Source organism: Astatotilapia calliptera, chromosome 9 (genome assembly GCF_964374335.1).
Source record: "Astatotilapia calliptera chromosome 9, fAstCal68.1, whole genome shotgun sequence".
Taxonomy (NCBI): Eukaryota; Metazoa; Chordata; class Actinopteri; order Cichliformes; family Cichlidae; genus Astatotilapia; species Astatotilapia calliptera.
Window position 1 is genome coordinate 29,470,702 of NC_137430.1, and position 24,950 is coordinate 29,495,651.

At 38.4% G+C, this 24,950-nt stretch overlaps 3 protein-coding genes and 1 long non-coding RNA gene across 5 annotated transcripts; all 4 read left to right on the forward strand.

Moving 5' to 3' along the window:
* Nucleotides 1-1,920: 1,920 nt before the first annotated feature.
* On the forward strand, nucleotides 1,921-3,425 carry LOC145431151 (uncharacterized). Its single transcript, XM_080306613.1, has 4 exons — nucleotides 1,921-2,080; nucleotides 2,175-2,283; nucleotides 2,561-2,635; nucleotides 2,758-3,425. Exons 1-4 carry the CDS (start codon nucleotides 2,008-2,010, stop codon nucleotides 2,930-2,932), a joined length of 432 nt encoding a protein of 143 aa, XP_080162739.1. The 5' UTR covers nucleotides 1,921-2,007; the 3' UTR covers nucleotides 2,933-3,425.
* An 8,543-nt stretch (nucleotides 3,426-11,968) lies between these two features.
* Nucleotides 11,969-13,458, forward strand: LOC145431152 (uncharacterized). Its single transcript, XM_080306614.1, has 4 exons — nucleotides 11,969-12,143; nucleotides 12,240-12,345; nucleotides 12,585-12,659; nucleotides 12,782-13,458. The coding sequence occupies exons 1-4, from the start codon at nucleotides 12,071-12,073 to the stop codon at nucleotides 12,954-12,956; spliced, it is 429 nt and encodes a 142-aa protein (XP_080162740.1). The 5' UTR covers nucleotides 11,969-12,070; the 3' UTR covers nucleotides 12,957-13,458.
* A 1,998-nt stretch (nucleotides 13,459-15,456) lies between these two features.
* On the forward strand, nucleotides 15,457-17,040 carry LOC145431153 (uncharacterized). Its single transcript, XM_080306615.1, has 4 exons — nucleotides 15,457-15,634; nucleotides 15,730-15,835; nucleotides 16,123-16,197; nucleotides 16,320-17,040. Exons 1-4 carry the CDS (start codon nucleotides 15,562-15,564, stop codon nucleotides 16,492-16,494), a joined length of 429 nt encoding a protein of 142 aa, XP_080162741.1. The 5' UTR covers nucleotides 15,457-15,561; the 3' UTR covers nucleotides 16,495-17,040.
* A 3,136-nt stretch (nucleotides 17,041-20,176) lies between these two features.
* Nucleotides 20,177-21,625, forward strand: LOC145431154 (uncharacterized). Of its 2 annotated transcripts, none has more exons than XR_013911487.1 (4): nucleotides 20,177-20,352; nucleotides 20,438-20,549; nucleotides 20,935-21,009; nucleotides 21,130-21,625. It is a non-coding gene; the product is annotated as an uncharacterized LOC145431154 (long non-coding RNA). The 2 variants fall into 2 exon arrangements; XR_013911488.1 differs by having other exon boundaries at nucleotides 20,441-20,549.
* The last annotated feature ends 3,325 nt before the right edge of the window (nucleotides 21,626-24,950 follow it).

A 24,950-nucleotide genomic window follows, 5' to 3' on the forward strand; every position in this document is an offset into this window, starting at 1 on the left:
CACACCAAACTGCTTCACAGTAATATGGAGAATCAACATAAGTCAATGACAGGCTACAGATCAGGCACGAGCACAAACAGAATAGAGGCACTAACAGACCAGAGTTAAATAAAATAGGCATCAACCTCAATAAAGAGGGAAGGTCAGATCTTGAATAAAAAATCCATTAAGAAGACAAAAACCACAGTAAAATTAGTAGAAAAATAATTCATTTAATAAAAGTTTAAAAGGGTATTAACTGGACAGGAAAGCCAAGTCAAACAGATATGCTTTCAATCTTGATTTAAAGGATTGGATAGAGTCCAAAGCACGATTAGAAGCAGGGAGGCTATTCCAAAGGTTGGGTGCAGCTGAAGCAAAGGCACGATCGCCTCTGGTCTTCAGTCTAAACTTAGGTTGGGCCAGGAGTAAGTGACCTGATGATCTTAATGCACGACAAGGGGTTTACAGATTGAGAAGATCAGATCATTGAGTCTGTGGCTTCATTTAAAAAACAGATTCATAGTCAGATGTTTTTGTGTTCTTTTTTGTTCACTTGGTTCTTATTTGTTATGGTCGCGGTGAATGATGGGTTTCTCCGCCTACAGATGGAGCCTCGGCAGCCCCTCGAAGCACCTGGTGCTAATTACATGATTGTATTTAAGTCCAGCATCATCAATGAATCATCTCCAGATTATCTGCTAACACTCCTTTCCTCGGATCATCCTTCCACGTCTAACCATTGGTAACACTCACCTGGACACTGCACTCACAATCTAACCCAGCCACTATCCTTGCTATTCTGGTTCACTGTTTCGTTTGCCTGCCTCCATCCACTCGACTCTCGGGACTAACCAGCACTCACCTGGACCTTGCCATCAGCTTCTCCACCCAAGCCGTTCTTTTTCCAAGTAGAGCAAAAGGATACTTTCACTCATATATTGGACCTCCCACCAGTGAGCCATCTGACTCCTCTTTCCTTCTGTTTCAGGGACTCTGCTCACCTAAGGATTGAGTTTTGTGAAGTAAAGTTTTCACGTCCAAGCCACATTAACTGCCTCCATCTGAGTCTGCAGTTTGGGTCCACCCTCTCGCTCGGGCCTGTCCGCCATAACACTTGTATGTGTTCATTTTTTAACTTTGTTTTTTTTACACCTCTGTAAATAAAACTTGCTTTCTTTTCATCAGCAGCTTAACTAGTAGATCCGTTTATTAAATGTCACTTCTGAGCATCACTCATGTTCTTTGTTCCCTTTTCTATCCGACCTGTTTGAACTCTATGACTTCATCTTGTCTCTATCTATGTCTCCTTCAAATAAAAACAGACTATTCTCTGTAGACACATTTTTTTTTATCATGTGTACATTATTTCCTTATATAGCTCAAACGCTGCACATAGGAGGGGGAGCACAGACGTTAATGATGTGACATGTGTCACTGGGACGGTCATTAGGACTCTGTGTTTTCATATGTCCTGCCCAGAAGTGATTGCTAAAGAAATCTTTTGTAACTAAACTGACTTTAGAAAACATTCAGAATTTACTTTAAAGGAGAAAAATTGAAAAATTAGTAATGACTAAAAAATGACTAAACAATTTACTTTTAGTCATTGCATTTAGGCTGTGATCAGCTTGCATTAAGTAAAATAACTCACTTTTAACCTTTGTTCTTTATTAATTCCTTAACGAAGTTGCTGATATAATAAACCAAGCTAGGAGAATGACCTCCGACTGCAGGAATCCTAGCACTCCCACAGTCTCACAAGAGGAACCATTACCAAATTATCAGCAGGAAATTGGTTGATAAAAGTGACTCCTTAAGGCAGGCTGGTGGAATCTCCCTAAATTCATTAGCATGGAGAGAGAGGAGGGAAAAATAAAACAGGAAGTTGACTGAGTGACTTCTGCTTTTCTAGACCTCACTGCATAAATAGCCGGTATCCCCACACATCAGTCAGTTCATCGAGCACTCTGGAGAAGAGAAGAGAACAACAGATAATAACAGATACTATATCAGATTTTTTATAAAATGGCAAACTCTGGAAGTCTGTTTGCGCTGGTCGCCGTTGTCCTGTTGGCTGTGGTCGAGTGTGGCTCATCAGGTAAGTTCAAACTCTGTGGAAGTTTTCCACATTGCTTTTCTTCAGTTTCAGACAGCTTCATTTAAATCTCACGCCGCTCTGTGTTTGTCTTTAGCTGAGAAACTAGCTACCTGCTGCACAAAAGTCACCACAACGGAGATTAAGGAACCGATCACAGGATACCTGGTCCAGACAGCAAACCCTCCATGTGTCCAGGCAGTCATGTAAGTCATATTCTGACAATTTAAAGCAACGAATAGACTCCACAAAAATGGACAAATCACTGTTAATTTTCAGTAATTAAGAACTTTCTGAATATGCTTCTAACCATCTAATACTGACTTTATTTGCATAACATTTTAATTTCATAAGCTGTGTACAAATGTAAATGAAAGTTACTCTATTATATTGAAAATTAACTTAATGACCTGTTGATATTAGATGAAATGGATTTAATGGCAAGACGTTTTTTAATTTTAACCTTATTTTTAATTCCTGCAGCTTTCAGACACAGTCCGGTCTTTTCTGCGCTTATTTGAAAGCTTCCTGGGTTCGTGCCAAGATTGTTGCATTCAAGTGAGTTTTATATCATCATTTATTTACTGACATGCTCATTTGGACTCATTCTTGTAATCAGTTCTTCAGTTACAAACCTGTTGTCTCATATATTTTTCCTTTTTTGTTCTTTTTTTCATCAGGAAAGCTAAAACCAGGTCCACTACACCATCTGTGGTACCTAAATCTCCGGTCTCCCTTCTCTCCATCATAACATCCACCGCCTCTCCTTCTTCATCTTCCACCGCTCTGCCTTCCTCATCAGCGACCTCTGAGATGTCGACTGGTGCGACCTTTTCAGTAAGCAGGAATGAGTAGGACGCCATCTGATGAAGAAAGCTGTAACCTCCCCCAAGATGTTGGGGGAACTAACTGATGTTAAATTATTAGGATGAATATTAAGTGTCTTTCAATTAATTTAAAGCAAAGATATTTATTTGTTAAGTCTAATTGATCTGTGCTGATACAGTGAAGGCAAATATTCATTGTAAAATGTATTTATCAGCATTGATGTGTTAATGTGCACAATATTTGGAGTTTTACGTTTTTATTACATGCAGGCATGTATTTATGAAAAATAGAGATATTTATTTACTTTAAATATTGTCATAACTTAAAAGTGAAGTTGTGAATTGCATTTAGTATTCGTTAGTTTTTTATGATCTATTTGGAGATCAAACAAATGCATTTTGACCAAATCCAGAAATTCATTTGTTTAATTATTCTGAGAAAGTGTCATGAGATATTTATTTATTAAAAGCTTTTATTGTGAGGATTGTGACGGGAAAAATAAATATTACATTTATGGTGAGATTGCATCCTTTTTCATTTCAATCTAACTGTGTGTATGTGCAAAACACACGTCTGCCTCACACTGGCAGCACCTTTCTTTGTGTGTTTAGACCACCTTTAGTGGCTCATGCAGTTGTGCAGCTGTAGTTTTATTCCACAATTACTTGAAACAGTGTGGGAGAATCAGGAGTGGACAGTGTCTGAAACAAGTCCAGGTAACTAGCACACAATAAGAGATAGTCCATGTGTGACAGAAAACCTCTGTTTGGCAGCATCGTGCAGTATGCAGGAGGCCCACTTCCTCACTATGAGCTCTCCTGATAACAGCCCGCTCTGTTCCAGGGTTGACTATAGCAATGGTGTTTTTTGGAGCAAGAACTGGCCATATTTGGACAAACCTAATTAAATGAAGTAAGTTTGGATTACAGTGTTCCACACTGGAGAGTCATGTTAAATCAGGCAGATTTTAAAATTCATTTTCTACATTCTGGAGATTTTTTATGCCCCACTTTTCACCCTCTCTGTACCGGGCTGGTGTAAATGTTTTTACTTTAAAGGTAGCTGGTCAGTGTTGACTATAATGACATTCCCCAGCCACTCTGTTATTTTTAAATTTTTAAATTTCACGTAGACACAATTCACTCAAAAATGGCCTTTGCTGAGATTGCTCAGGTCCAGTAAAAATCTCAGTTTAGTGAATTAACAGTTTGCATGTCTAAATGCATTTTAATGGAACCTGTGGTGCAGGCCTACAAACACTGTTTCCATGCATTACATAGATACAGACACAAGCCAATCAGCACTTAAAAGCTAATAAAATATAACAATCATACATTACAGACCGATAAATGTTTTTAGCACCAACAGCGCAAACACAGACAATATTTTCAGATCAGTTACTCAGATTAGCAGAAGTGTCTTTCCATGAACCATCATCATCATCAGCTACAAAGCAGAGTCATTTTGATGTGTTTATGGACAAGGTCAATATACAGTGGCTTGCAAAAGTATTTGGCCCAGTTGAACTTTCCCACATTTTGTCGCATTACAGCCACAAACATGAGTCAATGTTATTGGAATTCCAGGTGAAAGACCAACACAAAGTGGTGCACACGTGAGTGGAACGAAAATCATACATGATTCCAAACATTTTTCACAAATAAATAACTGCAAAGTGGGGTGTGTGTAATTATTCAGCCCCCTGAGTCAATACTTTGTAGAACCACCTTTTGCTGCAGTTACAGCTGCCAGTCTTTTAGGGTCTGTCTCTACCAGCTTTGCACATCTAGAGTCTGAAATCTTTGCCCATTCTTCTTTGCAAAGCAGCTCCAGCTCAGTCAGATTAGATGGACAGCGTTTGTGAACAGCAGTTTTCAGATCTTGCCACAGATTCTCGATTGGATTTAGATCTGGACTTTGACTGGGCCATTCTAACACATGGATATGTTTGGTTTTAAACCACTCCATTGTTGCCCTGGCTTTATGTTTAGGGTCGTTGTCCTGCTGGAAGGTGAACCTCCGCCCCAGTCTCAAGTCTTTTGCAGACTCCAAGAGGTTTTCTTCCAAGATTGTCCTGTATTTGGCTCCATCCATCTTCCCATCAACTCTGACCAGCTTCCCTGTCCCTGCTGAAGAGAAGCACCCCCAGACCATGATGCTGCCACCACCATATTTGACAGTGGGGATGGTGTGTTCAGAGTGATGTGCAGTGTTAGTTTTCCGCCACACATAGCATTTTGCATTTTGGCCAAAAAGTTCCATTTTGGTCTCATCTGACCAGAGCACCTTCTTCCACATGTTTGCTGTGTCCCCCACATGGCTTGTGGCAAACTGCAAACGGGACTTCTTCGGGTTTTCTGTTAACAGGCTTTCTTCTTGCCACTCTTCCATAAAGGCCAACTTTGTGCAGTGCACAACTAATAGTTGTCCTATGGACAGATTCCCCCACCTGAGCTGTAGATCTCTGCAGCATGTCCAGAGTCACCATGAGCCTCTTGGCTGCATTTCTGATCAGCGCTCTCCTTGTTCGGCCTGTGAGTTTAGGTGGACGGCCTTGTCTTGGTAGGTTTACAGTTGTGCCATACTCCTTCCATTTCTGAATGATGGCTTGAGCAGTGCTCGGTGGGATGTTCAAGGCTTGGTAAATCTTTTTGTAGTCTAAGCCTGCTTTAAATTTCTCAGTAACTTTATCCCTGACCTGTCTGGTGTGTTCTTTGGACTTCATGGTGTTGTTGTTCCCAATATTCTCTTAGACAGCCTCTGAGGCCGTCACAGAGCAGCTGTATTTGTACTGATATTAGATTACACACAGGTGCACTCTGTTGAGTCATTAGCACTCATCAGGCAATGTCTATGGGCAACTGACTGCACTCAGACCAAAGGGGGCTGAATAATTACACACACCCCACTTTGCAGTTATTCATTTCTAAAAAATGTTTGGAATCATGTATGATTTTCGTTCCACTTCTCACGTGTACACCACTTTGTGTTGGTCTTTGTGGAATTCCAATAAAATTGATTCATGTTTGCGGCTGTAATGTGACAAAATGTGGGAAAGTTCAAGGGGGCAAATACTTTTGCAAGCCACTGTATATGGTCAGAAACAACGGCTTGCTATGACAAGTGTATAGTTAGGGGCAGTTATTATTGCGAACCTTTTTACATCTGGGCCAGTATGTATAGTCGAAATCAGCTGTCTTTCTTGAGATCTTGAGATGTGTAAGAGGTGTAAACTTGTCACAGCCAGCCATCAATACAAATCATGATGCATAAGCTGTGAGGCTCAACCATTAATACAAATTCTGAGGTCAAAAATAGAATTGGTACATATGCAAAATATATAGTGTGAAATAGAGAATAGATAGAATAAAATAGCCCTTTATCATCATTGTAAAGTATCATATGAAATGTAAATAAATTACAAGACACTAAAGCTTGAGTATATAAGTCAGACAGTTACTATATTATTTTTAGTGTATGTAACATGGCCATAGTATTTTGGTAAATGGTCTGTATTTGTTTAGTGCTTTACTAGTCCCTAAGGACCCCAAAGCGCTTTACACATCCAGTCATCCACCCATTCACAAACTGGTGATGGCAGCTACATTGTAGCCACAGCAACCCTGGGGCGCACTGACAGAGGCGAGGCTGCCGGACACTGGCGCCACCGGGCCCTCTGACCACCACCAGTAAGCAACGGGTGAAGTGTCTTGCCCAAGGACACAACGACCGAGACTGTCCAAGCCGGGGCTAACTCCCAACTCTTGAGCCACGATCGCCCCTGTAATTTCACTGTATATAAAATAAAAACCAATACAACAACAGAAATAAGCATTTTAACAAATGAGTAACTAAGCCTTGACTCGTGTATTTAAGCTGGATCCTGGGGAATCCTGAGGTTTTATTGTGGTTTTGCTGTCTCAGTGTCTTGTTTGTTCCCACCTGTTTCCTTCCCATCTGTGCCAAATATATGATGTGTGTGTCTGCATTTGCAGTCCAATCATATCTTTGTAGAATGACGGGGGTTGTTTTCTACAAATTTATCAATGTCATTGTACTGAAAAGTGCCCTTAATTTATTTTCAGTGGTCAGTAGTTAAGAATAGAATAGCTTTTTATTGTCATGTTACAAGAACAATGAAAGGCAGTTTGCCATTTCTCCATGTGTGTGAAGTACACAATAACGTAAGTATTTGCACAATAACAGACAAATTTACATTTACACAAGAAAGATATGTACAAGATATAGATCTACAGAGACTGCAGATCATGTTTATGCTGTAACTGAAGGCTCTTTTGACATTGTGACGGTGCATCATGAGACCACAGCACACTTGTGACTGCATACTTTAGCATGCCCTGCCCAGAATGATTGCCAAAGATTATGTGTCACGAATGCCTCAGAGGTAATTTCACAAAATGAGATTAGCTAAAAAAAATTTTTTAAAGTTTTGATCCATAAGTTGTTTTTTTTTAAACAGAGATTCCTTTTTACTTTTACAGTCCAGTTTAGATGAAATTTAATTATTTGTTCTTTATCAAATCCTCAATAAATCCTCAGTCAGTAAAATGAATCTTGCCATAAGAATATATTTGAGGAGTCTGGAAAACCCATGACCACATCGAGGACTGAAACTGTGCAATGAAAGTTTTTCTAATTTAACCGTCTCTAAATTCCCCTGAGATCAGAATTTAAAAATAAGAGAAAGAATAAGGAAAAAGCAGGAAGAAGGAAGAGAGTGATCGCTTCTCCTTTCAGGCCTTTAATATACTTTAATATTCAACATAAGAGAAAGAGAACGTAAGAGGAAGATCTGTAACCACACAAATGTTAAATGGACTGATTCTTATATAGCGCATTTCTACTCTCCCGGAGCACTCAAAGCACTTTATACAACATGCCACATTCACACAAGTACTATTTCTATGCTTTTAAGTGTTTTCTAACTAACATTCACTCACATTATAACTCCGATGGATGCAACTTGTGGTTAGGATCTTGCCCATGGACATTTGGCATGCAGACTGGAGCAGACAGGGATGACCTGCTCTACCTCCTGAGCTACAGCCAGCTGTCTGCTTCTAAGGTGTTGGTAGCTAATCTCAACTTTACATCACTCAAATCATTGTTCTAGTCCAATCAGCTTTCTCTCAGCCTTCTTAAGGCCTCCACTCTGCTTCCTTTGCTGAGCATCTGTCATTCTCCCTTGCAGATACTTTCATGCAACCCACCTCCTCCTGATCACCGTCTCTCCCTCATCACTCATCATTCAAGCCTCCATCTTCATCTCCACCATCAGTGTTTAGATTCAGGGGCATCCGCCCCAATCCCTATCACAGCTGGGAATCCATTCTGCTGCGATGGATCATTGAAGTCTAACCGCCAAATATTTCAAACTGAATTCAGTTTTTTCAAATGTAATAAATCATGTTCAATTCCTTCTAATGATCTCCCCTTATTGAAATGTTGTCAGTTCACTGAGCTCTCCAGAAACAACTGGAAAAGGAAGACCAACAGTGACAATTTAATCTCATATTTGTCAAGCTTTAAGAATACGGTAAAGTCTGGAAGTCTGTTTGCGCTTGTCGCTGTTGTCCTGGTAGCTGTGAATGTGTATGGGTCAGACGGTAAATTTAAATTTCATATAAACTCTGTTTGATGGTTCAGATAGTTGTGTTTTATTTAAAAAATGCATTTAATTAAAATATAATTTAAGCTTAAACAGGAAAGCTGACTACTTGCAGTACAAACGTCACCGTTAAGTAGCCAAGGGCAACGTATCCATGTGTCAATGCAGTCATGTAAGTAATACGCTGTATTGTGTCGAATTTTTACGGTAAAAAATGAATTTAATCCATGTTGCAATCAGGCTGTAACATGACAAACTCTGAAGCAAGAGAAGCGCTGTGAATACTTCCGGATGCAATATGAATGTGTGCTGCACTAACGACACAGAGTCAGCGCGTCCAGTTGAGTTCCTCAGATTAGCGGAAGTGAAGTGCAGCAGACAGCTACAGATAAAAAGAAAGAAAAAACTCTGGTTTACAGTTGTTCTGAAGGAGGAAATTAGCTATAAAGGCCAAAAGTATTTCCTGATGAAATGTGTTTATCTTTGGTAAACATGCTTAAAGCTTGACTTTACTACAGCAGAAGTACGTCTGAGCACAGATTCACTTTTTGGCTTTTCAAGTAACTGACAGTCCCAGAAGCTGCTGTTTGGTAAACCTGCTTATTTAGGTTGTTGTGGTTGATGAAATACACATTTATGGCAAATTAGAGTTTGGTGTAACCACAGGGTGCAAATGTGAGTTGCATGTCTATCTGCGTTAGCCCAGCTTCAGGCTAACGTCCTGTCCCTGTCCATCATGAATCCGGATGGATTAGTGGTTATTTTTGTCTCTTGTCTTCTCTTTTTCCTACTTTTGTCTGAAGTTGGACTTCCTTTGGTGTGATTAAGATAAATGGCTTGTCTGTTGCTTCTTGTGTCTCATCTTTTCTGGATGTTTTGGAGATTATGTATCGGAATTTCAGGAGCATGACCACGCCTCCAAACATGCTCTTTCCTGTTGTCATCTATATAGGTTCCCCCAGTTCTGCAACCTGTTCATTCTTGTTTACGTGCCCCACCCTCCCTCCCTACTTGTTTTACTTGGGGATCAGGCAGCCCAGGAGCTGTCGCCAGTCCCCTTTGAGGCCTTCCCCAAACTGCAGCATGTCAAAGCATTCACTCTTACCTACCAAAACGCCGTGAAAACCTAAACTGAGGACGTGGGCCCAGCTAGTGAATGTTCATTTGCCTTTTTATAAAAAAAACTGTTGGAAAAAAATGACCCTTAGTGGTATTACACCAAATACTGATGTGAGTTCTTGATATTTATTGTACTTTACATGTAGTTTGCTATTTTCTAGAGATGGACCGATCCGATATTACGTATCGGTATCGGTCCGATACTGACCTAAATTACTGGATCGGATATCGGAGAAAAATAAAAAATGTAATCCGATCCATTAAATATCACGAAAGCACCTCGCAAAACTTGCAACACGCTGTAACTCACCTCAGAACGTTAGCAGTCGGAGCAGTATGCATCACGTGATAGAGCAGTGGTCTGGATAGCATGTGGAGCTTCGCTAGCAACCTGGCATTTCATCTCCGACAAAGTTATCCCCGAGAGAAGTAAAGCAAGTGTGTAAGTCCATCTCTGAATGTTTGTAAAGCATTCCCACGTTAAGCTTAACAAGCGACTGCCTCTCGCTCTCCGGCTGCTACTTCAATCATGAAACTGCTTAAATGATCAGCTGATCGGCTTTTCTGTCGCGAGTCCATCTCTCTTGTTTGTTTTTGGCCCACTTTGCACCAGAAAGAGGAAACCAGCGGCTGAACAACAGCAGAACGTTTAAGCTTGATAAGCTGTTGTTAGAATTTATTTAATATTTCTTTCTACACCAGGATCTTTTTCTACGTAGCTGACGCTGGTAACTGTGCAGGGGCGGATCTAGCAAAGTTTAGCCAGGGGGGCCGATAGGGCATGAACAGGGAAAAGGGGGCACAAAGACATACTTTTCTTTCTTATTCTCATTTAAAATGTCGAGCTTTTAATAAATAATTATCTGACACCCAAAGTTTTAATTTGATGTAAAATGAATAGAAGTCAATTACTGTATATAGTGACTATTAAGTCTAATATATACCCTAGTAAGCTATAGTACTTTTTACTTTGGGAAGGTACCATCTGTGCAGTCTGCAATTTTGTTGAAGAAAGATGTTGAATCTATTTAATATTTCTTGAAAAATAATTGATTTCTGTGCATTTTTTTTCACACTGCATCAAATTAAGGTTGATTACGTCGATTAAGCATCATGAGGTGGAGGGTGAGGGGTGGTTCCTTATTTTTTATTTATTTATTTTTGTTGTTGCTGGGAGTTGGAACCCTATTAGTTAGGTTGCTTAATATTTACGCTAAGTACTCTTTAAAATACCAGAATAGGGAGGATGGTGTAGGTCTAAGTTTATTAGATTGATCAGTATTGCTGAACTATGAAATATTTTTTTTGTATACAGGTATAACAGAATAGCTTTAGTGTAGTTGTTGTTTTAAACTTGAGTATGAACTTGCAGACTTGCAAAATGCAGCAAGATATTTTAAAAAACAGTTTTGTTGATTAAAAAAACACTATATCGGATTCATATCGGTATCGGCAGATATCCAAATTTATGATATCGGTATCGGTATCGGACATAAAAAAGTGGTATCGTGCCATCTCTACTATTTTCTACAAATGTATTAATCTCATTAGTTTTAAAAACATCCTCACTTTACTTTCAGTGCTCAGTATTTTACATAGATCTAGAAAAACGTGTCTTTCCATTTAACTGGATGAGTTGGACATTCTTCAATTTCACTTCCTGTTATTTGCAAACTTTTCAAACCTAGGAAGACGTTCTTCTGTTTCCCCCAGACGCTGGCGTTGCACAGTTTCTTGCACATGGGTGGGAGGTCAGAGGTCGATGTTGTGACATGCCCATGCGTCAAAGTACCCGAGCACACTTGTGACTGCACACTTTAATGTGCCCTGCCTACAATGATGACCAAAGGTTTTGTATCATGAATGCCACAGAGGTGACTTTCAAAAAATAAGAATCACTTAATGTTTTTAAAAAAAAAGCTTTTAATCATGAATTTATATAACTGAGAATTTTTGCACTTAAAGAATGATTTGTTTGAATTACGTTAGACAACAGATTCAGTCTTTCCTCTTTATTAGTCTCTTTATTAGTTCTTCGAATAAATCAAGTCATCAAAAAAAAAAACTTGCTATAAGCATGATTTGAGGACTCCCGACACCCACAATATGATCGTTGGGGAAAAGCCATGACCAAATTTAGGATTGACATTGTGCAATGAAAGTGGTTTCGGATGTAAGTGTCTTGGAATTCCCCTGAAATCAGCATTAAACTTATTCATTCATGAAAAAAGGAGCATGGATAGGAAAAGAGAAGGAAGAAAAAAACCCAGAGGGATCACTTCTGCTTTTAGCGCCTTTAAGTATCCAACATCTCAAGACATTTGTCAGTACATCCAGCTCTCCGGAGACGAAGGGAGAAGAAAGACCAACAGATAATCATTTACTGTTTAATCTCGTATTTATCAAGCTTTTTAAAAATGGTGAAGTCTGGAAGTCTGTTTGCGCTGGTCGCCGTTGTCCTGCTGGCTGTGGCTGTGTCTGGATCAGATGGTAAGCTAACCTTTAGAAAAACTCTGTTTATAATCTTTCAGGCTTTGTTTTGTATAAAAATACATTTCAATTAAAACTTAATCCTTGCTTCAACAGAAAAACTGGCCACTTGCTGCAAAACTGTCACCAATAAGGAGATTACAGAGCCGATCTTGGGATATTTGGTCCAGAGAGCAAGGCGTCCGTGTGTCAACGCAGTCATGTAAGCAGCACTTTAAACACCTTAAAGCAACAATTAGACTCCTTAAAGATTGTTAAAGATAAATAAATAGCAACCTTTTCAGCTTGATGCACTTTATATAGTCTGAAGACCCATTTTAGTAGTTTTTCCAATAATTTTCTTAATTGCTTTTAATCAATCAAATTCAATACTATTAAACAAACTTAAAGATAATGTATTTGTTGAAGTATAAATACTTAATTTGCTTGTCATTTCTGCAGCTTTCAGACACAGTCTGGTCTTTTCTGCATCAATGGGAGAGCTCCTTGGGTTCGTGCCACGATTGTTGCATTCGAGTAAGTTTAACATCACCATTCATTCACTCACATGCTCACTTGGACTTCTCGCCACTAATGGAATCAGTCCTTCAGTTACAAACCTGAAGTCTCATGTTTTTCTTTTTTTGTTTTTCCCTCAGGAAAGCTAAAGCCCAGTCCACTACACCGTCTGTGGCCACTACATCTCCAGTCTCCCTTCTCTCCATCATAACATCAACCGCCTCTCCTTCATCATCTTCCACGGCTTTACCTTCCTCCTCAGCAACCTCTGAGATGTCAGCCGGTGAGACCTTTTCAGAAAGCAGGAATGATTAGGACGCCATCTGATGAAGAAAGAACAAAGTCAAAAATTAGTAATAATTACTGATAATTTATTGTTAAATTATTTGGCTGAATATGTATTTTAATCCATTCATTAAAAGTAATTTTTTTAGTCTAATTTAATTTATCTGTGCTTCTACAGTACAGGAGAAACATTTTATAGGAAAGTGAATTCGTCAGTGTTTACATGTTACTGTGTGGAAAGGTTTTAAATTTTTATTGCCACATGCCGGCATGTCTTGTTGAAAAATAGAGATATTTATTTACTTGAAATATTGTAACTTAAAACTGAGTTGTGCAACCACTATGGTTAGAATTTTGATGTTGCATTAAGTATTCATCCATTTTTATGATCTATACGTAGACCAAACAAATGCATTTTGGTGAAATTAATTTGTGTAATATTTCAGAGAAAGTGTCATGAGATATTTATTTAATGGAATAATTTTGTTGTGAAGATTGCGACGGACAGAAATAAACACTGAATTAATGATGATCCTGCATCCATCTTTTTATTTCCTTTTTAGCAGAACCGTTCTTTATCTGTTCAGACCACATTCAGTGGCTCATGCAGTTGTGCAGCTGCAGCTTCATATGACTGTAGCTGTTTTCACATATTTCAAACACTGTGAGAGTATCAGAACTGTCTGAAACTATTCTGGGTAATTTGAACACAACGGGAGACAAATAATCACTTTTTTTTTTTTATCTCAGCACACATGCATTCACTTTTTATTCCCCTATCGTCCTCTGTAAAGATGGCTCAGCTCAGAGTGTAGTGAGGTAACAGTGTTGTCTGTCATCAGTCCTCCTTCATGTCTTTTGTTTTCGGGTAGTATCCTGTCTAATTGTATGGTGGTGTAATTAATAACGCCTGGATCTCAGCAGTCCCCCTGAACCTATGACACATACAGATGCATTAAACAGCTGCAAACACATGCTAATTAGCACTAAATAAAAATGTGTATAAGCAAAGTCAACACGCCCAGCCTAGTTACTCAGATCAGTGGAAGGGAAGTGTAACAGACAGCTACCGACGAAAAAACGAGAGTCTGGTTTACAGCTGGTCTGAAGGAAGAAATTAGTTGTAAAGCCACAAACCATTCCATTAATCAGATGTGTTTATATTTTGTAAACCTGTTTAAAGCCTGAATCTGCTACAGCAGAAATCAGCATTTTAACACACGACTCGCTTTTTGGCTATTCAAGAAACTGACAATCCCAGAAGATCCTGCTTGAGTTACATGCTTATTATTTTAGGGTAAATCTGAGGATATTGTTGATAAAATACAAATTTGTAGGAAATTATCGAGTTTAAATAACAATTTATTTGTGTTCCCCTGTCTTTGCCCACCTTGGTGTGGGTTTGTTGTCTTTTTCATATTTATCTTTAAGTTACTTCCTTTTTCATCTTAAAAGTTATTTTTGTCTTTTTTTTTCTTGGTTCTCTTTGTGAAGATCTGTTCTGCTGCTTACTTTCCCAATATCTGTGGTTCTTTCCCATCTGTACCTAATGAATATTTGTGTGTGTGTGAGGATGTGTGTTTATAGTCCTGTCACCTCTTAGTTGCCCACTGTACCAGCTTTATTGGATTCTTCAGTTGTTTTACTGCTTTATTCGTTTTCTTTGGATTTATTACGAGTTAAATATCATTTCACGTTTTGTTGTGTAACATGCTGATATCCTAACACAGCTGGTAAGAACGACCAATCTCTTTGATGAAGAACTACATACTGTTCAGTGAAACTAATTCTCTGTGAATCTAGTAGTATTTACTTCATTATATCTTTGCAGCAGCCAATGATATCTTAATGGCCATTTGGATATTTAGATCCTTATTTTTATTTTTTTAAAGAATGTCCTGCTGACAGAGGAAAGTAAATAGGAAAAGGTGGTGGTAGAATGAGGAAGTACAGAACAGGATTCAAAGAAAGAGGCTGCCAAAGAAAAAGATGGGATAGATAGTAAGATGGACTATTGGAAGGCTAGGTGTACAGAAAAGAGAGCAGTGGAAAGGAAGGAGTGGAATTGGAAAGTGGAAGTTTGAGGAACTGATCAATGAAGAAAATGAGAAAGTGGAGGACAGCTGGAGTAAAGAGAGTGGAGTGCACAGGATTAGTATGAAACAAGTGAGAGCAAGTCTAAAGTGGATGAAGAAGCAAAGCATACGGACTGTTCCTTTAATTAAAATGAAATGTCTTCTGCTGTCTGTATCTCATGTTTTCTGGATGTCTGTTCATTTAAATTGTAGCTCCTGCAGGACTCCTAACAGCCACAGTCTGATACTTAGAAAACCCCATTGACCAAATTTCCGTCTGAAGGTGTGATGAAAGTGCTTTCGGATGTAAGTTCGTCAGAATTCCTCTTAAATCAGCATTAAACTCATTCACGTGAATGAAAAGAAAAGAGAAGAAAATCAGAAAAAAAGAAGGATGATGACTAACCCGGAAGGATCACTTCTGCTTTCGGTGCCTTTAAGTATCCAACTTCTTAAGACGTTTGTCAGTACATCGATCCCTCCGGAGACAAAGGGAGAAGAAGAACCAACAGATAATCATTTACTGACTATTTAACTTCATATTTATTAAGCTTTTCAAAATGGTGAAGTCTGGAAGTCTGTTTGCGCTGGTCGCTGTTGTCCTGCTGGCTGTGGCTGTGTCCGGGTCAGGTGGTAAGTTTAAATTTCAGATAAACTCTGATAAAGTTCCTTGAATTTTATTTTATATAAAAATGCATTTAAGTAAAATGAAATTCCTGCTTCAACAGTAAAGCTGGCCTCCTGCTGCACATCTGTAGCCAATAAGAAGATCGCAGAGCCGATCTTGGGATACTTGGTCCAGAAAGCAAACGCTCCTTGTGTCAACGCAGTCATGTAAGTAATATTTTGACTCCTTAAAGCAATGACTACAGTACAAAAAGACAGTTAACATTTAATAGACCTTTGCTATTCCAGTTTAACATACTTTGACTTAGTCCAAAATTTAATGGTATTTCATTTAATTTTCTAAAATGTGTGGTTTTAAATTAAGCTTGTTGTTCAAAACTTTAAAAGAATTAAAGCAAAAACCAACATACTCGCTTGTTAATAATGAGTTAGTTGTATATGAAAATTTTATGTTTTTGAAGTACAAATACTTAATTTGCTTGTCATTTCTGCAGCTTTCAGACACAGTCTGGTCTTTTCTGCATCAATGGGAGAGCTCCTTGGGTTCTTGCCACGATTGTTGCATTCGAGTAAGTTTAACATCACCATTCATTCACTCACATGCTCACTTGGACTTCTCGCCACTAATGGAATCAGTCCTTCAGTTACAAACCTGAAGTCTCATGTTTTTCTTTTTTTGTTTTTCCCTCAGGAAAGCTAAAGCCCAGTCCACTACACCGTCTGTGGCCACTACATCTCCAGTCTCCCTTCTCTCCATCATAACATCAACCGCCTCTCCTTCATCATCTTCCATGGCTCTCCCTTCCTCCTCAGCGACCTCTGAGATGTCAGCTGGCGAGACCTTTTCAGAAAGCAAGAACGAGTAGGACGCCATCTGATGTAAACACCTCTGCAAACCCCGGGATATTAGTGAAACAAACAAAAATAAACACAGAAAAGGCCTTTTAAATAAATGTTAAAATCACTGGTACATTGTTAATAATGTATTGTTAAATTATTTGGCTGTATATGTAGTTTTTTTCAGTTTGTTAGAAGTGAAATTATTTCACAGAACAACTGAATTAATCTGTGCTGATGCAGAAGAGGAAAAAAATATCAGAAAGTGTATTTATAAGTATTTATATGTTACTTTATTCAACATCTAGAAGAGTTTTATGCTTTTATTATTACTATATGCAGGCGTGTCTTGATGATAAATAAAGATATTTATTTATTTGAAATACTGTCATGACTTAAAGGTTAAATTGAGCAACCATGATGGTTACAAGTTTGAGTTTGCATTCAGTATTGCATTCTGATATAATCCATATATTCCTTTTTCCAGTATTCTGAGAAAGTGTCATGAGATATTTATTTATTTGAAATCTTCATTAAATTGTGATCGACTGAAATAAACACTAAATTAATGGTGATCTTGCATCCACCTTTTTATTTCCATGTGTGAGCTTCTGACATTATTTTATGTAAAATAAGCAAAAAGGTACAGACTAGACCTGCACGCCTGTCTTTTTCCCTTCAGGCCACCTTCACTGGCTCATGCAGTTTTGCATTAACCTTAAAAGGGGAATCAGGACAAACAGAGAGTTCCTGCAGGTGCATGTACACAGACTGGGCAAAAGCCACTACTAATCATGAGAGTGTGGCACCAGAAAACACAATTACTTAAATATAATTAGATTTTACTTATATAAAGCCAGTAAACAACAACATCAGTCACCTGATTTATATCGTAAGTTAAAGACCCTGCAGTTATACAGAGAAATTACTAACAATCACATGATTCCCTTTAACAAAACACTTGGCAACAGTGGGAAGGGAAAACTCCTTTTAACCGGAAGAAACCTTCTACAGAACCAGGCTCAGGGAAGGGCAGCCATCCACCATGGCCGTTTGGAGGTGAGGGGAGGAAGACAAGACTAAAGACACTCTGTGGAGAAATATTTTAAACACAAAGAGAGCAAAAAGAGGTGAGTGAATTAGGGGAATTCCCCAGTAGAATGGCGTTATTGCAGCATAACAAAGAGAGGGTTCAAGGTCAGCTGAGCGAACCTAACTATATGTTTTCTCAAAAAGGAAAGTTTGAAGCCTAATCTTAAAAGTAGAGATAGTGTCCGTCTCCTGAATCCAAACTGGAAGCTGGTTCCACAGAAGAGGGGCCTGAAAACTGAAGGCTCTGCCTCCCATTCTACTTTTAAATACTCTAGGAACAACAAGTAGGCCTGCAGTGTGAGAGCGAAGTGCTCTAATAGGTTGCTAAGTTGCTATGAGGTCTTTAAAATATGATGGGGGCCTGCCTGATTATTCAACAACTAGTATGTGATGAACAGGATATTAAATTAAATTAGTGAGTACTAATGGTGCAGCATTTTGGATTAATTAAAGGCTTTTCAGGGAGTTTTTAGGACTTCCTGATAATAATGAATTACAGTAGTCAAGTCAAGAAGTAATAAATGCATGAACTAGTTTTTCAGCGTCACTCTGAGACAGGATTTTTCTAATTTTGGAGATATTGCACAAATGGAAGAAAGCAGTCTTACATATTTGTTTAATTTTTGCATTGAAGGACATGTCTTGGTCAAAAATGACTCCAAGGGTCCTCACAATGTTACTGGAGGCCGAGGTAATGCCATCCAGAGTCAGAATCTGGTTAGATACCATATTTCTAAGATTTTTAGAGTCAAGTACAGCAAGCTCAGTTTTATCTGAATTAAAAAGTAGGAAATTGCAGGTCATCCACATTTTTATGCCTTTAACACATTCCTGCAGTTTAACTAATTGCTGTGTGTCATGTGGCTTCACGGATGGAAAAAATTGGGCATGATCTGCATAGCAGACTATTGCCTAGGGAAGGCATATACAATGTAAATAGATGTAGTCCATGGAACACTGTGCAACGCCATAATTAACCTTAATATGTGCAGAATACTCCCCATTTACATGAATAAATTTGGGTCTGTTAGATAGATATTGTCATATCTATCTAATAGAAACAGTCCATGTTTGAAAGAAAACCTCAATCTGGATTTGGCTGCATCATGCAGCAGGAAGTCTGAATGATGCCCACTTTCTTACTGTGAATTCTGCTGACCGCTACCTGCTCTGTTCTCTGGTGGACTCAGCTGGATATTAACTAGGCTTTGTACCAGGGAGCTGGCAGGGCAAAGACGGCTCAGTGTATCTTCTGACTGATTTATGTGTTGAGAAATTCAGGGTTGCAGCTAATTTCTGGAGACTCTAAATGTGTATAGAGAAAAATTTTGGCTATTGGTTTGTGTGCCTGATTTTTAACTAAACGAACATAGCAATGCTGTTTTTGGAATGACTGTTTGGTTTTATTTGGAGAAGTGTATTGAAGTTGAGGGATTATTATTGATATTGTTTTAAATATATCCTCCTTACAGAGGAAAGAAGACAAGGGGACTTGGTAGTTGAATTCAAAGGAAGAGGCTACCAAAGAAAAAGTGGGATAGTCAGACAGATGGATCTTGGGAGGCTCCATATACAGCAGAGAAAGTGGAGGAAATCATGGATTAATGATAGGAATAGAAAAGTGCTAACACGTGAAGATGTGTGGATTACCTTTTGCTTTCCGTATGTCATGGTGTTCTGTTCATTTGGCTTTTTTGGCAAAAATGAAACAACAACAGAACTCCAGACTTGATATTTTTCCTGTGAACTACTGCCACCTAAATTTTCCAGCCACCTGCGTCTGAGTCTACTTGAAAAAAAGTGCCACTTTAAAACAGTGTCAAACCAGATATTCAGCTGAGTTTTTGATCTTTATTGTACTTTACAGTAAGTTCATTGTTTTCTACAGATTTACCGATGTCATTATTTTTTTTACTTTCAGGGCACAGTATTTTACATAAATCTACAGGGATTGTGGAGTGTGCTCCTGCTTTAACTCAGTGAATAGGACACACTTTAGTTTCACCATTGCTTTCACTTACTTCCTCTAATTAATAAAAAAAAAACTTTCTTCTGTTTCCCCTGAACCCTGGAGCTTTCTTGCACATGGGTGGAGCTGGTGAGACATGTCCGTACGTCACAGCACTGGAACATACTTATGACTGCATACTTAACGTGCCCTGCCCAGAAATATTGCAAAAGATTTTGTGTCATGAATGCCACAGAGGTGACCTTCATCAAATGACAATGGTTAAGTGAAAAGTCTTTAAAAAAAGCATCATAAGTTATTAACTTATAGTAACTGAGAGAATTTTTGTGTTTTAGTTTACAATAAATAACTGATCTACAGTCTTATTTCTTTATATATTCTTCATTAAATTCATTTACTTTATGTAGTCTATTAATAAAATAAGTCGTGTCATTAGTGTGACTCGCAGCGTCTGTGGAACTCCTAACACCCCCCATCAGATACTCAAACTATTGCCAAATTTCTGATTAAAACTGTGCAATGAGTGTTTCTGGCTTGAAATGTCTTGGAATTCTTTTTTAGAGTCAAAGAAAGTCAATCACATGAAGAATGAGTAAGATGACTAATTAAAAGATTGCCTCTGCTTTAAGGCCTTTAAGTATCCAGCATCTCAAGATGTTTGTCAGTTCACCAGGATCTTCAGAGACAAAAGGGAAAGGAAAGACCAACAGATAATCCTTTCTTGACTATTTAATCTAATAACTTTCAAGCTGTTTGAAAATGGTAAAATCTGTAAGTCTGTTTGCGCTGGTCGCTGTTGTCCTGGTGGCTGTGTCTGGATCAGATGGTAAGTTTGAATTTCAGATAGACTCTGTTTAATATCTTTCAAATGAATTTATTTTACATAAAAATGCCTTTATAAAAACTTTCAGCAGTTTCAAAGGTGTTTGAATGCTGTAAAACAGTCACCAGTAAGAAGATAATAGAACCAATCTTGGAATACAGAGTCCAGAGAAAAAACCCTCCATGTGTCAATGCAGTTATGTAAGTAATATTTCAACAACTTCAAGCAATGGCTAGCGTCCTGAAAGACTAATTAACAAATGGCTGGATCTTTTTTTTGTTAAAGAATCCCTCCTAATTTAAATGAATCAATCGAGGCCTTAGTTTTTCAATTTAAAGAACTGGGTACATAGAGCTAGTACAAAGTTATAGATTGAAAGACCCATGTTAATGTTATTTCTTGATTAATTAAAAGATGTGTAGTTTTTAATTGAGCACATTATTATATATTGCTAAATCGCAACAGTAGTTCCCTCAAGTCACTTTTCAATACATTTAAAGCAACACACTCGAATGAACAATGAGCCGAGTGAATTTAATAAAATGTATTAAGTACAAATATTTAATGTGTTTGTCATTTCTGCAGCTTTCAGACACAGTCTGGCCTTTACTGCATTAATGGGAGAGCTCACTGGGTTCAGGCCAAGATTGTAGAACTTGAGTGAGTTTAACATCACCATTAATTCACTCACATGCTCACTTGGACTTTTCTTCACTCATGTATTCAATCCTTCAGTTACTAATCTGTTGTCTTATAAATGTTTTTGCTTTTTTTTTTCAGAAGAGCAAAATCTAAATCTCGAGTCTAGCTCTTCTCGACAATCACATGCACCACCTTTCCTCCATCAGCCTCCACTGGTTTACCGTCCTCTTCATCTACCTCTGAGATGAGCACTTGTGAGACATCTGATGATGAAAATACCTCTGAACAATGTTTGTTCAAATCTTAATCTGATACAAACTAATATATTGGTGTATAATAATATACACTTGATGGACATAGTTATGTTAATTTACTATGTTGAATATCTAATGTCTTTCAATTCATTTATTGGTGGGACCATTAGTTGAATTGACTTGATCCACCGGAATAAATATTTATTACTGAGCATATTCATTCCCTCAGTATTGAGTGTACAACATTTTGTTTGCTAATACAGTCCACTAGTTTATTTAATTGTCTTTAGAAGAAATGTATTTATTGGCAACCCTGTCACAACTTTGAATCTAAATGGGAGATGTGGAGCAGCACCAGTGATCAGAAATAAAAGATGTAAATGCCATCTTGCATTCAGTGTTTCTCTTCTTCTTCAATCTGCGTCTCATCATGTATGTTTCTGACATTTTCTTCTGCAAAAGGTCAAAAAAGTATCAGAATACCTGATCAAAGACATAAAAACAGTTTTTAAAAACAGTGATGCCACTTTGAAAACCACCTGCAGACTGTGGGAGCCTGTGACTGTGCGTCACTACGCTCCTACAATCATGTGAAAAAGAAACTACTACTCCCCCATTCAGTCTGAGGTTTTACATGTCAGAATGCTATTTAAAAAGGCAATCTGGTTTCTAACAGTTTCTAAATTATTTAAATGCAAGATGAACAACAAAACATGACATATTACACAGCACCATCATTTTTTAACACCCACGTAGCCAAAATGCAGAAGCAGTCTGTAAAAAACTAGCGATTCAAGGTCCTGCTAACCAAACGCACTTAATCACCAGCAAGTGTGTGCACCATTGTGAAACCAGAGGTTTTAGCAGTGTCTATTCAATGGGTGTTAACACAACGCTGTGTATGAAAGACACCAGCTGTGATCTCAGGGAAGCAATTGGTGCTTAATATTGGGTTATGGGGTACTTTCCAAACATTTTGAAGGCCGCCCACTCTACAGTGAGAAGTGGAAACAGTCCAGATAGCTGCCAAAAGAAGTTCACAAGATGTTAAAGATGTTCATGACAGTAAAGTTAGAAAACGACTGAAAAGGAGGAACCCTTTTCTTTCTGAAATGCAAAAGAATACCAAATACAGCTCAACCATACTGAGATGTTTCGACAAAGTTTAGTTTAATCTTTTGAAAGTAAAGACTTCCTGAACTTGATGTCAGAGTACGGAATATTCCTTTCTATTTCCACCTCTCCACCTCCATTACAATATGACACCACCTCTTCATTTATTAGTGTATTTCTGTCCTCTGAACTGTCTGGAGGAGTTGCTGTTTAGTTGTGGGCTGCCTAACAGTTTTTTCTTTCTACTAAATGCTGACATCAGCTTGCTGATTCAGAGCCCAGTCATTTCTTTTCTCTGTATCATAAGTCATGTGGGTCCTGAAGCCCTGTCAAACTAGGAAGTGGTAAGCCTTTTCACTCATGTGCCGACCAGTCTTTAAATATGGTACAGTACCGCTGTCATTTTTGGTTTTTGTCAGTCCTTTTTGGTCACGTTTCTTTTCCAGACCTAGTGCATGACTCTAAAGAAGCCTGAGCAATCACAAGGTTTGCTGTCGTCTAGCTAAAAATGATTGTATTCTTAGAGCCTTTTGTCAAATAACAGACCTCAAGTCTCGATTTCAGTACTGAGCCTCCATCAGGCTGCACTTGTAGCACATAATATTTATCATTTAATATCTTTTGCACTTCTGTGTCAGAAGTGCAGCTCAGTCACCAGAGCCACGTGGTCCTTTTTATCAGGTCATTTGATCAGTACTGCATGTATTTAAGTTTAAAATAAGATAAGACTTTATTCCACAGTGGGGAAATTTGTGCATTACCACAGCTCACGGACAGGTAGCAGAAGAATACAAAGAGTATACCAAGAATATAAAGTCACGGAATAGAAAATAAATAAGATAATACAATATACAATATATACAACAGTAGCTGGGGTTCTGTGTACACGCTTACACAGTATGTGTTATGGATGGAGGGTTGTGGAGATATGCAAGTAATAAAGTTAAACTATGCTACTATTACTATTACTATGTAAGTAATAGATATCTATAAGTATCTAAGTATCTATAAGTATAGACATGTATATGCACACACACAAGCACAAATACACATACATACATACACAATAAATATAAATATACATACACATATACATGCACAGGTCCATATATGTGAAAGATGCATTTTATGCATGAGGTGGTAATTGTGGATGACCACAGTGTCCAAGTGACTCATGACATTGTGACTGAGGAGTTATAGAGCGTAACTGCTGTCAGGATGAATGGTCTGTCAAAGCGGTCCTTCCTGCAGCAAGATTGTTTCAGTGTCTGACTAAAGGAGCTGCTCAGTGCGCTCACAGATGTATGTATGTATATTATACCTGCTTCCCTTATAGTCTTATGACAGAGACGATACCTAGTTTTATCTATCCACAAAGCCAGAATACACATACCAGTTTTATAAACCAACCAACAACTTAACAACATGAAGACCTGGATGACCTCTAATTTCCTGCTTCTGAGGATGTGATGCATAAGAATGCCTTTAAACGACAAAAGAAACATCTGTTTGTGTACAAGAAACAGCTGGATGTGTTGGCTGAAGGTGCTATCAGGAGGCCACTGCTACAAATTCTCTGTTTATGCTCAGCTCAAATCAAAATGTAAATGTATGTTTTTTTAATGGTATAATTATTTCTGTAATTCTTACAGAACTTATAACCTATATCTATTTCCTTGACCCATTCAGTCAAAAAAGTGCTCACATTATGTGGATAATGGGGTGGTATGTTTTCTAACAGCAAGTGTGTGTTAACAAGATGCTATCATTAGTAAGAGACAAATAGAATTTTAATTTCACACGAGGACTGAAGCAGAAACTCCTCAGTGCAGAGGAGTCCAATATGGAAGCCATATTTGTCATAGGGCCCTGGAGGCCAGTGCATGGAAATGGACCTGGAAGTGAGGAGTGAATATAAGGAGGTGAGAGGAATACTGATTCTGTGGATGGAGGTAGTAAGACTCTGGGGAGGGAAACCGAGTGAGGATCCGTGAGGTGAGTAAATGAGCTTCCAACCCTATTTTATTCTTATGATCCAGAGGAGATGATGGGCAGGAGGACAGGTGGGTGAAACAGTGAGTAGTTTTGATCCCAAGGAACAGATTGCAGAGAGGTGTGGAGAATCTTACCAAGCAGACCAGCATCCAGGTCATTGAGCTGCAGGTGAGCAAAGCGGTGACTTGATGAGAAAACTGTAGGCACAAGAAAACCAGGTAAGTTAAAACCATGAGCATGAACAGAAGAAGCAATGAGGCCTGGTTACCACCATGAGGTAGCTGACGAACTGGTGGAGAAATGATGACAGTGTTGGTCTTAAATATAGCCTCACTGACTAACCAGATGCCAGGTTAGTAGGGCAAAGTGTGGAATCAGGAAGCAGACACGGGTTAACACAGGAAGCCGGTGGAGAAACACCAGACTCTCACTCAAGTCTTGACAATATTATAATCACATCCAATAATTCCAATAGAAATACTCAAAAAAATGCACACACAACACAAACCTAGACAGGTCCAGTTCATTGATTTAGGGCCATGGGCCTAAAGTTAAGCCCAGATAAAAGTGAATACAGCTGTAGCAATAGCTACGAGG

What these genes read in the sequence shown, in the direction of transcription:
- LOC145431151 (XM_080306613.1), top strand. Translation starts at nt 2,008, where the DNA reads ATGGCAAACTCTGGAAGTCTGTTTGCGCTGGTCGCCGTTGTCCTGTTG. An exon ending in CCATGTGTCCAGGCAGTCAT is followed by an intron (nt 2,284 to 2,560) that starts GTAAGTCATATT and finishes TAATTCCTGCAG; the next exon opens with CTTTCAGACACAGTCCGGTC. An exon ending in GCCAAGATTGTTGCATTCAA is followed by an intron (nt 2,636 to 2,757) that starts GTGAGTTTTATA and finishes TTTTTTCATCAG; the next exon opens with GAAAGCTAAAACCAGGTCCA.
- LOC145431152 (XM_080306614.1), top strand. Translation starts at nt 12,071, where the DNA reads ATGGTGAAGTCTGGAAGTCTGTTTGCGCTGGTCGCCGTTGTCCTGCTG. An exon ending in CCGTGTGTCAACGCAGTCAT is followed by an intron (nt 12,346 to 12,584) that starts GTAAGCAGCACT and finishes TCATTTCTGCAG; the next exon opens with CTTTCAGACACAGTCTGGTC. An exon ending in GCCACGATTGTTGCATTCGA is followed by an intron (nt 12,660 to 12,781) that starts GTAAGTTTAACA and finishes TTTTTCCCTCAG; the next exon opens with GAAAGCTAAAGCCCAGTCCA.
- LOC145431153 (XM_080306615.1), top strand. Translation starts at nt 15,562, where the DNA reads ATGGTGAAGTCTGGAAGTCTGTTTGCGCTGGTCGCTGTTGTCCTGCTG. An exon ending in GGCTGTGTCCGGGTCAGGTG is followed by an intron (nt 15,635 to 15,729) that starts GTAAGTTTAAAT and finishes CTGCTTCAACAG; the next exon opens with TAAAGCTGGCCTCCTGCTGC. An exon ending in CCTTGTGTCAACGCAGTCAT is followed by an intron (nt 15,836 to 16,122) that starts GTAAGTAATATT and finishes TCATTTCTGCAG; the next exon opens with CTTTCAGACACAGTCTGGTC.